The sequence below is a fragment of the Scatophagus argus genome, chromosome 1 (assembly GCF_020382885.2).
Source record: "Scatophagus argus isolate fScaArg1 chromosome 1, fScaArg1.pri, whole genome shotgun sequence".
In the NCBI taxonomy this organism is placed as follows: Eukaryota; Metazoa; Chordata; class Actinopteri; family Scatophagidae; genus Scatophagus; species Scatophagus argus.
Window position 1 is genome coordinate 20,065,713 of NC_058493.1, and position 14,708 is coordinate 20,080,420.

At 42.5% G+C, this 14,708-nt stretch overlaps 1 protein-coding gene across 4 annotated transcripts in view; it reads right to left on the reverse strand.

Annotated features, from left to right (window-relative positions):
• gpc5a (glypican 5a) overlaps positions 1-14,708 on the reverse strand; it is a 105,449-nt gene that overhangs the window by 78,217 nt on the left and 12,524 nt on the right. For all 4 annotated transcript variants that reach the window (XM_046390226.1, XM_046390233.1, XM_046390243.1 and 1 more), the window contains exons 3-6: positions 2,871-3,331; positions 2,545-2,778; positions 1,600-1,748; positions 1,343-1,468 (exon numbers count right to left, since the gene is read on the reverse strand). In XM_046390226.1, coding sequence (XP_046246182.1) covers positions 1,343-1,468; positions 1,600-1,748; positions 2,545-2,778; positions 2,871-3,331 — 970 coding nt within the window. The remainder of the gene's footprint in view (positions 1-1,342; positions 1,469-1,599; positions 1,749-2,544; positions 2,779-2,870; positions 3,332-14,708) is intronic.

Sequence of the window (14,708 nt, forward strand, 5' to 3'; positions counted from 1 at the left end):
CGGCCAATAATTTAAATTTCTCAGTATTTGGCCCGTTAATTAAGCCTTCCATTACATATAGCGCATCCCTATTTCAAAACCCAAGTAAATGACCATCGTGAGCACGACGGACGCTCTGCCCCGTTTCTCACACTGAATCCATAACTCACTGATACATTTTCACAGCAATTTCACCATTTAATTTGATCAGAGAGCGAATTCTGCTGCCTGTTTGATAATACGCAACAGCGACCAGGCACAGAATGACAGGATATTAATTTGGGACTGTTTAATTCATGCTAGCTATTTGTAAAGCATTTCGCAGGCTATTCATACACACAGCATGTATGAAGATCATTGGATATATACAGAGAGAGCTGGTCAGATCATCACTGTAGTTTGTATGAGGGGTGTTTAAATGTCTCCTGTTCCTGTCGCACTGCAAGGGGAAAACAGTTTTAATAGACTGCTCTGATCTGATAAGCCTCCCTGCAACAACTTAAAATGGGTTGTTTCCCCGTGAGTTTGCTCAGGGGATTTTGTGCAGAAGAGATAATTCAGAGTCATGCTGTGCTGAAAGTGTTACGGTGATGTCATTACATGCTCTGCCAAGGTTATTTTTTCAGCCCTGTTAGCTGGTTTAATTGCTTGTCTCTTAGCCAGCAAAATATGGGGTGGTTTTCAAGAAATTAGAACGCAAGGTCAGTCTTAAGCCAAAGACCCCCAAATCTCTGCCGCATCAATCTTTGTTTAATAGGAATAACTAAGAAACCAACAGAGACCTACACCTAATTTTATATCCTGAAAGCATGTTTTCAGAAATAAGAAATCCATACGACTTAAAGATGCCCAACAGAAACGTTTTAAAACGTAATAATCCTGCACTTTGAACATGTATAATTGTGGCAAATTTTTTCCACAAAGATGCCGCCGTTTTCCGATGATTGTGAAAAACTGCCTTCTAGTGGATGTTATGTTGTCGCAGAGAAATGAAGTGGTGGTACCATAAAATCATCAGTGGATAATACTGACATCACGTCTGTCTAAGCAGGCTCAGAGGAGTCAGAAGACAAACCTGAATCAATGAGTGGGAAAAACAGATGTCAGGTGTAGATGTGTGATACAAAGCATGAGAATCACCTGCTATGATTTCTGAAGTCACTAGACCTCAACCAAACTGACCCGTGAGAGTTTTGGAAGGTGATCGGCAGAATTATGAGGGGATATCTGTTCACCCCTCCAAATGAGCTTCAGAGACCTTGAGAAGCTTGGCAACTGGTGGTTCCTTACCTTACTAAGGTATCTAATGCTGGTTTTATTTCACTTGTCCCTCATCTGTATTAATGACCTCTTCAACACAAACCTTTTTACGATGTCGGTTCCATTCCAGCAGGACAGCCCATCACCAGAGGCCAGGTCACTCACACACAGCTGATCCGCCAGGCCACCGTAGTACGTGCGGTATAGACGTAGACTGTTCAGAAAGTCCCTGGAAAAGCGGTCACATGCAAGCACACAGATAATTAATTTGTTTCACAAAGTGTTAAAAACTTATAATGAACTTATATCAGAAAATGGCTCTCCTTTCACACACAGATCAGTCAACTTTCACCCACTTACCTTCTCCTGACAGCGAGCGAGTCCCCTGACGCTCTGACAAGAGCTTTAAGAGGAATGGACTCACTGCTGCTGCTGCTGCTGCTGATGCTGCTCTGGATGCTGACTGACTGTGCAGGTTTCCTGCTTGGTGGGCCACACAGTTTGTGAACCTATTAGCCAATGAGACAGACACAAACACAGAGAGAGAAACATGTATTTTACATCTTGTTAAGCAGCACTGGCACATGACAAATAAGCCTTACTTTATGGCTGAGTGACAGCTGTTTATACTGAAGCCATTAGTGCGGCCAAGCCTATCATCTTCCATTTCTCATTTTACTGCATGTACAGCCTATCAACCAGCAGGGACACTAGACTACCACTAGATGGAGCTGATGCGTCTATCAGAGCAAGAAAGACAGTGTTGAGGAACATCCAAAGCAATTCATTTCAAAACAAATAACATCAGTGTAGACATAAAGATACATGTTAATACTTTATGGCTTACTACTTATGTACTTACTTTAATTAGTATTTGATTGCTTTTATTTTTTATGGATAAAGACCTCCTAGTTAGAGTAAATGAATCTAAGCCTGATGAGTGGCTGTTGACTCTGGATTTGGCCTGAATCCTTCTGTGCTTGGAAGGAAAATAATCTGACTGCCTTGGAGCTGCTCACATGGATGTATTTCTGGAACGCTTTGGCCTGTTCTGGTCTGACTAACCTGTTGTGTGCGGTATGAGCAGTTTCAAGCTATTTATCTTGATCTCCACGCCGCATACCCATCGGACACGAAGTCGACAGCTGGAATTGCAGTGTAAAATCTGCAGTAAAATCTCCCTGGAAATGCTTTATCTTTTAGCTGCTCTTCATTTACCCTACGGGTTTTCACCTCCCACAGGGCCGAGTACAGTTTCACGTCCACCACTCTAAACAATAAATCTCTCCTCAAAGATGATCTGACCTGTGCTGAGAGGCGGGGCCCATTTTTCTGAGCGTGTCCAACGGCATCATGAAGCAGCGTGTGAACCCCCAGAAGCACTTGCTCTAAATCCTGGGGTCCCTGCATCCGTGCTGACAGGCCCTCCAGCGAGCGAACAAAGTCCCTCCAGTGGGTGTCAATCTCAGCCATGCTCGCCAAGCAGCCACGCATCACATTGAGGCAGTAACCCATGCAGGGCTTGGACTGGGTTAAGCCCTGTGAAGTAAATTAATTTGGGATCAGCGATGCTGGAAACAACTCGCATTAATTCAGATCAATAAACTTACTTCAGAGACATGCATCCATACCTGACAGTGGGGACAGTAGTGCATCTTGAGCAGCGCCCGTCTGCACTCCCGGCTCAGCTGTAGGTGGTCTGTGGTATTGATAACTTCGATGCCGAGGTGCAGTGCCTGAAGGAGAAGCTTCCCGGAGACCCCAGACCGAGCAATCTGATCTGCCAGGAGGCTGGGCGTCCCACCAAATGGTCTCAGATCACGGCTGGACGCCCTCACACATTCTGCGTAGCCTGGTGATAAGTCACTAAGGCCTGGGTTGATGAGGTGATTGTAGACCAGCGGGAAGAGAGCGCTGAAGAATCGCTGTACTGAGTCATCGACACTGAGCTCGGACCCCAACAGGAAGAGACCAATGTCAGTAAAGAATTCCCGCACAGGGCCCACGGCCTGATCAGCCATGGTGCGGTACGACTCGTGGAGAACAACATTAGTGTAGTTCTCCGCCTGCCTCATCAGGACTTCAAAGGTGTCTGTGGGATAGCAGGAGAGAGAAAGAGACAAGAGAAATAAAGAAATAAATGCTAAAGATTACAGAGGAGGCGCAACACATTTCAACACATTGTCACTTTTATTTTGTTTCACAGTGAATTTGCCCTTGCTGCCTGATGTGTGCCAGAAATGCAATGAAAAATGAAAGCCTAACTTATCCTCTAACTGGTAGCACTAAAGGATGAAAGTACTGTGCTGCAATATGAAGAGAGCTGTATACAGTACAGTGCCCCTATAGCGCTTCAGGGAAGCAATTTGTCCTCTAATCAAAAGCCGAGCTGATAAAGACAAATGGAAAAGAAACTGGTTACAACACATCAGTGATGAAGCTGCTGTGATGTAACATGAAGAGAGCTCCAGTATGTATAGAGAGAAGAAGACTCCTAGTGCCATGGGAGTTCCTGGAGTGAGAACAAGAACAAGTGGATAAAACAGAGAAGGAAGAGAAACATGGCAGAAGAAAGGCAGAGATTAAGACATTGAAATGAGGAGGGGGAAGAAAGAGGAGAAAAAAGAGGTTAAGAGAAATGTGGGGTGGAGATTCTCCATTCTCCATATGTTTTAGAAATGAATTAATTCCTAAGAAAAAGCAATTATAATAATATCTACTCCATTTGCATAAAACACACATGTACAAGGCCCTTCCTGCATCCGACTCCATGCTTTACGAGGATAAGATTCCTTCATCCGTCAGCACGTGACTTTCCCACTCATTAACTTTTTAGAAACATGAAAGTAAAGGTCAAGCAAATACTGCTAAGCGCCACAACTGACAATATTTCCGTGTGATGGATGCTAAAGCTCGGGCCACTGCATCAGGAGGCACAAGCGGATCGTGTTGTTGCTCATGTCAGTCCCAGCGATGTAAGCAGCTTTTTATGAGTGTGTTTCTATGTGTGCTGCGATAAAGGGGAAGTGTACAGACAATGCAGAATTATGTCATCCAATAGTCACATGGTCTACAGCAGCTGCCTGTCTGTCTTTTAAATATGAAGTTGGAGTCAGGAGATAGCAAGCTTCCAGCGGTGATGCTAAGCTAAGCCAAGCACCTCATGGCTACCACTTTATATTTAACAAACCGACCAAGTAGAATCAATCTTCTCACCCAACTCGAGAAAGTGAATTAGTGTGTTCTCAAAAACATCACTTTATTCCTCTAGCATTAATAGGAGGGATACCACGATCCAGTTTTTCCTCAGATCCATCAAGTGTCCCAGTGAGCCATGGCAACCTGGAGCTTTTAAATCCATCTAACTCACCTGTAAAACTGTTTGTGATCATCTTTTTTAACATGGAAGGCAAACAGACTTAATAATAATTAAGGATGGCAATATTATGAAATTAATTAATTAATTCCAGTTAATAATAATAATAATAATAATGATAAGGGATAAAAGTAAAGGATTTTTCATTAATCACTTTATTGTTTTTTAAAGAAATCTGATGACATTTTTTATGACAACACAGTAATAATATAATATCACACATTACAGTATGATTCTCCTGAAACATGATATAAGAATATGATGAACAAGCTCTACATGTTTTGCTAGACGTGAAGCAATAACCTCAGCACAACAGAAAACGCTTCAGCAGCTCCCCTTTATCCCTTTGCCTCCGTTTTCACCGTTTTTTGTCTCGGCTAATACCTGAGGCACTGGCGTTTATCACATCATGTGCTTGTCATGAGTTGTGGGGCAACAGTCAGGCTGAAGGCCTGGAGCTGAGAGTTTGGGGTTGGGGTGTTTGGGGGGGGGTTGTAAACCAATGTGAAGTTGGCTTAGATGGTTGCGTGCTGTACAATATGCACCCACGTGGAAAGAATGACCGAAAAGACCCCTGGATATGGTGACTGCAAGGAGGGGAGCAGGGAGGGGTCTGGCATGCCTGTGGGCGCACCATCTCAAGCAGGCAGCATTAAACACAGAAGGGCCAGGAACTGAATCAGATCGCAGGCCTTCAGTGTTCTCGCACAGACGCCAAAAGGTCTGACAAGATCTACGACCCAAAGATGCGCGGATGAGAGAAGAAGCTGTGCCTCCTACGCAGTGAGGCACTCTGGTCAGCGAGCGGCATGAAAAACAGAGAGAGGATGTGTAAAGAATGGCAAAAGACACGAGTGTAAGCTGTGGAAGTGCAGCGCAGATGCTCTGACTGAGAGAACGGCACACAGGCAGGCGCAGAGAGAAATGTGTGTTCGGGAAGTACAGTTAGATTATTATTATTGCCATCAGGAGAGGCAGAGCAGCCAGGGTCCCAAAGGGATTATAGCACATGTTCGGGGGAGGGGGGGATCTACCAGATTAGATTGTGGAGTTAATGAATCCCACCTGTCAAACATATATGTGTTGTAAACAAATTTGTCTGTTTTATCTCTCTCTCAGGTTTCTTTCCATGCTTCCAAGACATAAATCTTGTCATCAAGTCAGTTAACAGTTTCCCTGTTATAAGTGCAGACAGGCAATCTTAAAAATGCACGGACAATAAGCTGATCAGTAATTCTGCTGTCTGAACCAGTTTAAACTGATTTAGAGGAACACCCACACAGAAGTTGCTGGCTGTCCAGGCAGTTTTAATAATGTTATTTTTCACCACAGAGAGAGTGTAGTGCGCAGTGTCTCTCACTTGGAGGCCTGGACCAGCAGCGAGGCCTCTGGGCAAGCCTGAAGACAGAAAAGATACAAGGAGAGGAAAAAACTAAAGAGTAATACAGGAGAGATAGTAAGAGAAGGATGAGAAGAAGGCAGGTGTGAGAGATCGGATGATCCACAGTCTACTTTTCAGGTGAATGTAAACTGAGAAAAACCATGTGATGATGTGTTATGGGAAAAGGGTTTAACTTAGGGACAAACCCTCAATGCTCAGCAAACTCTCAATGGTCCCATCAGAATGTTTTCACGTAGTCATTTTCTGCTAAATAGCTTTCATAAATCCCCTCTACACCACCTGCTCAGCAGCAAACAGCAGACAAGCCGAGTTAGCAACTAACTGGTGAACACAGTGGAGCACTTTGCAGCTAAAGCGCCATGTATCTCCCTCAGGAGTTGGTAGTGACCAAAACAGAGCCAAAAGGAGACTGAATGTCAGACTTACACTCATCAGGTGCTCACAAACACGACTCCAAATGAATGCTAATGTTACTCTGTGTCTGCTGCATGTGTAAATAAGCAGCTGTTTCCTAAGATGTCTGGCAAAACACCTTTATAAAGCAATAACGTGTCAGTGTTTTACAGAAGCTGTGTGTTCTACCACTCATAGCACAAACAAACACTGATTCAGCGATCTATCAGCCCTTATTTACACTACAGTGCACATTCTTATGTTTCCCACAATGTTCTAATTCTTAACATTTATACAGGGATGCTATGAAGACTTATGAAGTCCTCTAGGCGTGTTTCTATCTGTTAGAAACAGTCCTAATGAGGATGCCACAGTGTGCCTGTTTTGCCCGTGTGTGTGTTCTGAGTGTCAATGACCTGGCTGATAAGAGGAGAGCAGACATGTTTTCATTTCTGGCAGCAGGAGGAACACCAAGGGGAGGCTGAGCTAGCATGACAGAAAACACTCTCATACTGCGGAGTGGCTTCTTACGCCATTACTGAGGGTCTGGTCTGCTTCAGTTAACTAGCAGCTGGATTCATGGTGGGTATCACGCTTAATGTGAGGAGAAGAGTTGAAGGCTTGGAGTGTGTGTGTGTGTGTAACTGAATATCTGAATTTCCTATTTCATTTTTTATCTATTTAATTTTCTCTGCATTGAAAACAGCAGAGCAATGAAAAACATTGCATACAAAGAGGACAAAACAGTGACCAAAAAAAAAGCATAAAGACAGACAAACAGGGATCAATAAAACAAGTGAGACAAACCATTTCCCCATATGAGAGCTAATAAAACACATCTATTTTTGGAAGGCTTTTAGTAGACTAAAATTCCTGTGTAAATATTTTAGTATTTCCAATGATCTTAAACCAATTAACACGCATGTAGTATAGAGATGAACACATGTTGAAAATTTATTTCAGGATATTCTTCTAATTTGATTTTATGGACATTCAACTGGTTTGGATGGTATCCATTACTGATGAATAAGGAAAGAGTGCGTAACTTCATCCTGTGTATCATTCTAGAGTCACAATAAGAAGCCATTACAACGTGCCTCCCATCAACCTGCATGGGTTTCTCTCTCGCCTGCTTGCATAATAAACAAATTCTGATATATGAACAATTAATGTTTGAAAGCTTGGGTATCGCCCGCTATCATCCAGATATATTGGCTTTTATATACCAGTGACAAAGCCCCTTCAGTTAAATTCCTTAGTAGCTGAGCTTTTCTCCATGTCTAAAAGGCTTTTAAATTTGATCCTATTTTGTTCCTTTCTTCCATAATTGCTGCACTTCTCATTTTCTTTAATGTGGTATGATCTGGTTAAGTGTGACAGGGGTAGCTAACCAAGTGATGAGTTACACTCAAGGTCAGGGCTCCGAGCAGTTTGCACTAAACCAGAAAAAAAATATTTATATTCCACTTCATTAAGCCATCTCTCCCTCTCATAAAGTGCAGATATAACACAATTATTAATCACCATGGAAGCTCTAATACAGGGTAAAATTATCCCAAAATGCAGATACAGGTTCAGCCACACGCAGTTTGTTGTTTTCATCACCAGAGGGAGACATTCTTCATTTTAATATAAAGGAAAATGGTTCAGTGTGAACATTTTTCATATTGTACCATAGTACAAAATACCGTTAGTTACACAACATTAAAGTATAAAACCTAAAACAGGTCCGATGTTTACTCACATCATCTGTTCATGCTCAAATATCCCAGAGGATGTTACTCACCGAGTAACTGAACAATGTGAGCCCAACAGTCCCTTTCTTCTCTCTCACTGTTAGTCACCCTGATTCCCTGAGTTGTTGTGGGCGCCAACTAAACACCTACAAACAGCAAAATGTAATTCTAACCATAATGCCTGCAAACGAATTAAATGTTATTTGATACCGAGGTCAAGACGGCACAGGCGCACCTTTCTGTGCTGGCAGTGAGTAAGTCTTTAATAATCTTTTAAAACACTGGGCCATGTGGTTTACAGATCACACTGGCTTTTATTTACAACTCCATAAGCTGAAAGTGGTAGTGCATTTTCCAGGATTAGCTGATATGAAGGCTTAACAGGCATTTGTGCAGGTGTTGTAAATATACTGCATCAACCAGCCTCTGCTTTACTTCTGAGTGTGTGTGTGTGTGTGCTTGTGTTTGTATTCATAGACTTGCCATTGAGTAAAAGGATCAGTCAGCTGGATGAGACATAAGACAAGTCTTTGTCGCTGAAGATCCTTTTCAAACAGACAAAACACCAAAAGCTCCTTCTCTCACACACAATGAGCAGAAACATGGTTGATACAATGAATGTGCCATATTACAATGCAACCGTAAATGTGTACCGCAACAGTTCACATCAATACCAGCTACTTTGAAGGTTCCCGTGTTCCCAGGTTTCGAGCGCTCAAATGCCACCAGCCAACCTCAGCAAAGATGGCTTTTATTAATGTGATTCATCCTCTCTGAATGGCTGCGACCACAACAGAGAAGCTCAGTGACATCTGATAGGCTACAGAAAAGGCCATTCTCCGTCTGGAGAGGATGAGTCAGTGGCTCTGTGGGTTCAGCTCTTCCCAGAGCAAGAGACATACAATGAAAGTCAATGACTTCTAGGGTGGCACAGGCAGTACAGTCAACAGAAAACTATGTCTTCATTGTGATATATTAGTGGATGAAAAAAGCACCCGCATGCTTTGTTGTTCCTGGATGGAGTTTGATGATAATGTTTTCTGCACAAATGTTTGTGGTGACTACAGCAACAAAGAAGGTCCAATACTGATACTTCCTATACAGTGCAGAGCAAATAACTTTTATATAACAGCTTCATTTAACAGCTAGAAAAACTATCTTAGTAGTCCCGTGCCTTTTTCTGGACCTTTTTCTCTTTTTGTGGTTGTATCGAGTATAAAGTTTAAAATTCTGGTATCATGGCAACAAACTTTTGCATGTTGTGATGATCTGTTGTGCGCTGACCAAAGGAATCTCTCGGTTGTGTCTGCAATTAACTGGAATTAACTAATTCACAAACTAGATGTGTAAGCATTGAACTTATTCTCTATTTTCACAAAAAAATGCATCAAATTACATAGTTTTTTTCTCTGGGGAAATTCCTTGAAAATTGTCAGGCAATAAAAACCTGTAAAATAGTGTTACCACATGTGCTTCTACCTGATTAGGTCCATCAAGTTTCTGTGGCAGACATTTTATTTGGTGTAACATCACTTTCACTACATAAATCACCATACCTGAAAATGTGTGCTTTCGATTCACCTTGTAACAGATCATGTATATTTTAACACATGAGCTGCCTTCCTCTCGCGCTGTAAAGTGGAAGCTGGTCTGGTCTGACCGAGTTACACTAACAAACCAACAGACTCTTACGCTGCTGAATATGGAACGTAAAAATAAACCTGCCCGTCATCTTTGCGAGAAGCAGAAGTACACATTTACGCCGTTAAAGCACTTATTCACCAAAACCCACTGAATGCACCACTGTCAGGGTTTTGATAAGACTTTCAAATAATCGTATTTTAGCTTGTCTGCCATGACAAATTTTCACACGAACACGTTAGTTTGAGAGCTCCCTTATCACACAAACACAACACAGAGCTTTTCAGGGTTTGAGCTGAGAAAAAGAGTCTGACAACTGTACATGGGTACATCTAGCAGACAACAAGAAACCTGGCAGCTCACGAAGCAAATGAACGTATGAAAAAAACAAACAGAAGAGTGACAACAAAACAGATAAGGCCAATGAATCAGACTTTGCATCAAGGCAACATTATTGTGCACACAAACAAGCAGGCACGCAGCCTGGCAGACTGTCCCGATTCAGCAGGAGATTGAGGCGAAGCACAAAGTGTTCAGTTCAGGGTACCTGCTACCTCTGATCTACAAACAAACCACCAAGTACGACTGGGCCTTTTATGTACGTGTGTTTGTGTGTGTTGGACATGTGCAAGCACGTTTGTATGATGAAGGGGAGAAACACAAAGAGAGGGAAAGATCATATCAAACTGTCCTATCTTAAAACTTTTCTCTACGTAAGTTTCGGCCCTCCGGATTGTCGGATTGCCTCCCTTTCAACCTGATGACAGCAGCCAAGACTCACTACTCTGACCGGCAGATGCCCGAGAAAAAAGGAAAGAAAAAAGAACAGTTAAAAAGCCTTGGGATGTTTTTTTTCCCCTTCAATCTTCAGTTCCCATGAAGGGGGCATTGTTTTCAAAGTGAAAACAGTCGCCTGCTCAGAGGTGTTACAGAAGTGTGTTCTGGCCCAGGGTTTCTCAGTGAAGGATGGAGGAGGCTGGAATGTGATTTATTTGGATAAAATGATGGAGGAAAGGAGAGGAGAGAGAAAGAAAGAAAGAAAGAAAGAAAGAAAGAAAGAAGAGCAAAAGAAAGGAAAGGAGAAAAAGAGGTGGAAGGAAATGATGAAGACAAAAGGAGAGGGGAGGAAAGAAAAGAAAAGAGCACAGAGGAGAAGAAGGGACAGGAAAGGAAAGAAGGAATGAAGGGAACAGAAGGAGGATGAGAGGAGAGAGAATGATAAGAGAAGAGGAGAGGTAAAGAAAGGAAATTAGACGAGAAAGAAACGAGGGCAGTAAAGGAATAGGCACATTAAGACTGTAAGTCATTTTGATCTATTTTGCCTGGAGTCAGGCTCAGCTTACCATTAGCCCTTATCTCTGTGTACTTCCTCCTCCACATCAATAAACATGCTCCTCCCTACATACATTAACAGTTGGAAAACACATATTTAGCCAGAGCGAATTCAGCCCCAATGTCAGAGATCTGACAACACCGACCCAAACTACAACCACTTCCCTGTGTCTCTCAGTCCGTCTGTCTGTCTGTCTGTCTGTCTCTCTGTGTGCCTATGCATGCACCTTTTTCCTCTCCATCTCTTCCTCTCTGCTGCTCTCTCTTTCTTGCTCCAGAAGGCTTAAAAGTCAATATTTGAGGATCTGTTGCAGCTCTTGAACACTTCAAAGAGCACAGAGCTCTGCTGTGAACATAGCCTTTAATATGCCGTTCAGGAAAAGAAGCAGAGAGGGTCAATAAAGTGGGGCACAAGTGCTTTTTGTAAGGAAGTGTGTTTGTGTGTGTGTGTGTGTCTTACATGTATAGGTCAAATATCTTTTCATACATGCTGCACATGTAGAAACACGGGTCAGGTTTAGCACAAGTTGACTCATAAAGATTTGCACAGAACACTAACACACAGAGAGAGAGAACGAGCTGCCACAGTGAAAATAATAATATCATAATAAAGCTTTCATTAGCTTTCAAAGGTGGCTCTGTGTGAGGCTGTTGAGGGTTTCCTGTGGCTGGCCTCAGGGAGCTGTTAGATGCTGGCGAAGGAGCCAACAGGGCTGTCGTAAGCCTGAACAGAGGGCCTAATGCACACAGCACACCAGTGATTATGCAATTGAACAGGATGATTACATTAAATGTACAAAAAAATGACATGGGACATGACGTTCAAAAGGTGCTCAAGTGGTAAGCTCGTTGAATGGCCTACAAACGAGGACCTTTATGTTACTGATGAATGTCTAGTTACAGTAATGCCTAATTAAGCACATGACTTATACAAATGCGTACTGACATACTGGCAGTCCTACAAAACTAAGCTGTTGAAGGTAGCAGACATGCCTGAGTCAGTGAAGTCAGAGACTAATTTCATTTAAACAGAAGTTCATTTACACCAAGTCATCCATCAAAACGTCTCTGTTGCAGCTAATGGAGAGGTTATTAGCAATGAGTTTAAAACATTAGGTGTAATTTTTTTTAGCTACAGCTAGCTCTGAAAAGTGACTAATCAGAGATACTCGTTGCTCTAGTTTCTGGACTCTACTTGGCAGTTTTGAATGAAAGCAGCAGCTAAGCTTATATAACAGCATCTTCAATTACGGCATGTGCATGTAAAAACATCATCACCAATGTAAAAAGATGAACAAAGACTCGAGTGATGCTAAAATTGTCCGGCTAATCCCATCTGAACTAAAGAGAGAAAACAAATATTTCCGAGGGACAAATCAGAATCCAGCAGTCTTATCAGCAGTACCGAACGGGCCACCAGACACTGGACTCCCCGCAGCAAAAACAACACCCATTTGTCACTCATGCCAGGATACAAGTGATAAGCAGCACAATTATGCCATTACATCTGCCATGTAGGGGAGTAGGACAGGATGAGGAGGGGAAGAGAAGAAGAGGGGAGAGCGAGAGCAGACAGTGGGCTTGGTGTGTTGCTGTGTGTTGCCGTGTTTAGGGTTTCATTGCCCAGACGGCTACAGGCTAATCCCTGGAGACTCCTTCCTTACTCAGAAAGTGCTTCCTTCCATCAGGAGAAGTGATTTCTCACCAAACAACTACACTGAAACAAAAGAAGCACAATCATACGAAACATTGCCAAGTGTCATATAGTAAGCAAGGGAAAAAAAGCATCACCCAGATGTTTTCATAAAAACTGCAGTGTGTTTGGGATAAGCAGTTTCCTCTGGGGATCAGTTATAGGAAGCCATTTTTTTCCCTGTCAGCTCAGACCTCATTTGTGTCTGGTATACAGTTAAATTGGACATCTAAATTATTTAAAGAATTTTTTGGTTTAACTTGAGGGCTGCCTCCAGAAAAGCAGCCTATTATGGCCTTGAACCATTCACTTAACATACCACCAAATCAAAGTAACATGGTTTGTGTGGAGAGCTGTGAGTGTCAGCTCAGTCTTTGCTGTATGCTGTTAACAGTTGTACGCAGTCAGCTCTTCTGTACAAATATCACACTGGAATATCAACCCTGCTGTTGTCCACACGGCTCAAGACTATGCAAGCCTCCAAAAGGAAAAAAAAAAAAAACGGTGTGAATCTGTCATAAAGATACAGTTCCTGTTTAGCAGCATGCTGTATCATCTAATCTAGAAAATGGCCCAAAGACAGCAGCCAGCAGCCATAAATCTCCATTTCAAACGGGCACACAGGAGAGAAACAATGTAAAGTGCTGACGAGTGTGTGTATTTTTAGGGCTCATCTCTATGCAGCGAGTGGCTTCAGTGCAGTGTGTGTGTGTGTGTGTGTATTTCTCACATAGGCTACTTTGATAGAGACAGAAACAAAATGCAAGACAGGGAAAGTCAGTGTGTATTCATGTTGGCAAGTGTGTGTGACTGCTGATGGTTCACCTCTGGGACACAGCAACCGTTCAGGATTCAAAGAAGTGTGTTAACTGAACTGGATCTCCTGAGAAGCAGTAAACTCAACACACACACACACACACACTCGCAAAATGACGGAGAGTCAGCAAATAGCTTGAAGTCCGGCCCTGTAAAAGCAATAAAATGTTTCTCAGGATACATCAGATGAAGATGTTGGGCATTTAAAAGTTATTTAAAATTGCAATTTGCACTCCTTAGGTTTCTGTGGTTCAAAAGACTTAAAGCAAAATAACAAGAAGTATGAGAGCTACATGCTACAGAATCGAAACGCGAAAAATATATATACATGTTCAGATTAAGGACATGCTATTAAACGGAAATGTTAAACACAGAGAGTTAGAAAAGAAACCAACACCACTCTCATGTATGAGTGGTCATCTACTACTGCTACTAAATACCCCACATTTCTAACTATTCCCATAAGGCACAGAGAACAGTGACAAGATTAGAAAAGCGCTACGCTAACAAGCATGTCTGACACAGGAGCTGCAATAGGAGACAGAGGGACAACGGCCACGGTTAGTCAGACTACGCTGTTTCTTTGTGGCAGCCCAAACTCCTGGATCGTTGAGGGGTATTGACTCTGAATAATCCTGCTTCCCCTTAAATCCTCATCCTCTGACTTCAAACACTGTGCAAAGACTTTCAATAGAATCTGGCATCCTCCCAACTTTCTCTCCGTCAGTCGCTCATTCTTCTTCTTCGCATTCTTTTTCACTCTCTGTCCTCCCCTGGATCAACTGTCCGGCCTTGAATCACAAAGCCAAGCCCAAATTCTGTGGAAATCTCAAGGAGAGGCCCCTGCAATGACTGGCATACACACACACACACACACATTCATACTTCTCTTGTAGGAGTGACAACAAAGAAGGCAAGGCCGTAGACCCGGTGGATAAAGAGTCTGATAAATGAAAGGTCCCACACAAAGGAGTAGAGAGCAGGTTAGAAAGGATTTAAAGGCCAGTTGTGAGAATCAACCAATGAAATCTTCAAACAAAATGTAACCAGTGCTGAGTATATTCTGTTTATGCAAGTATT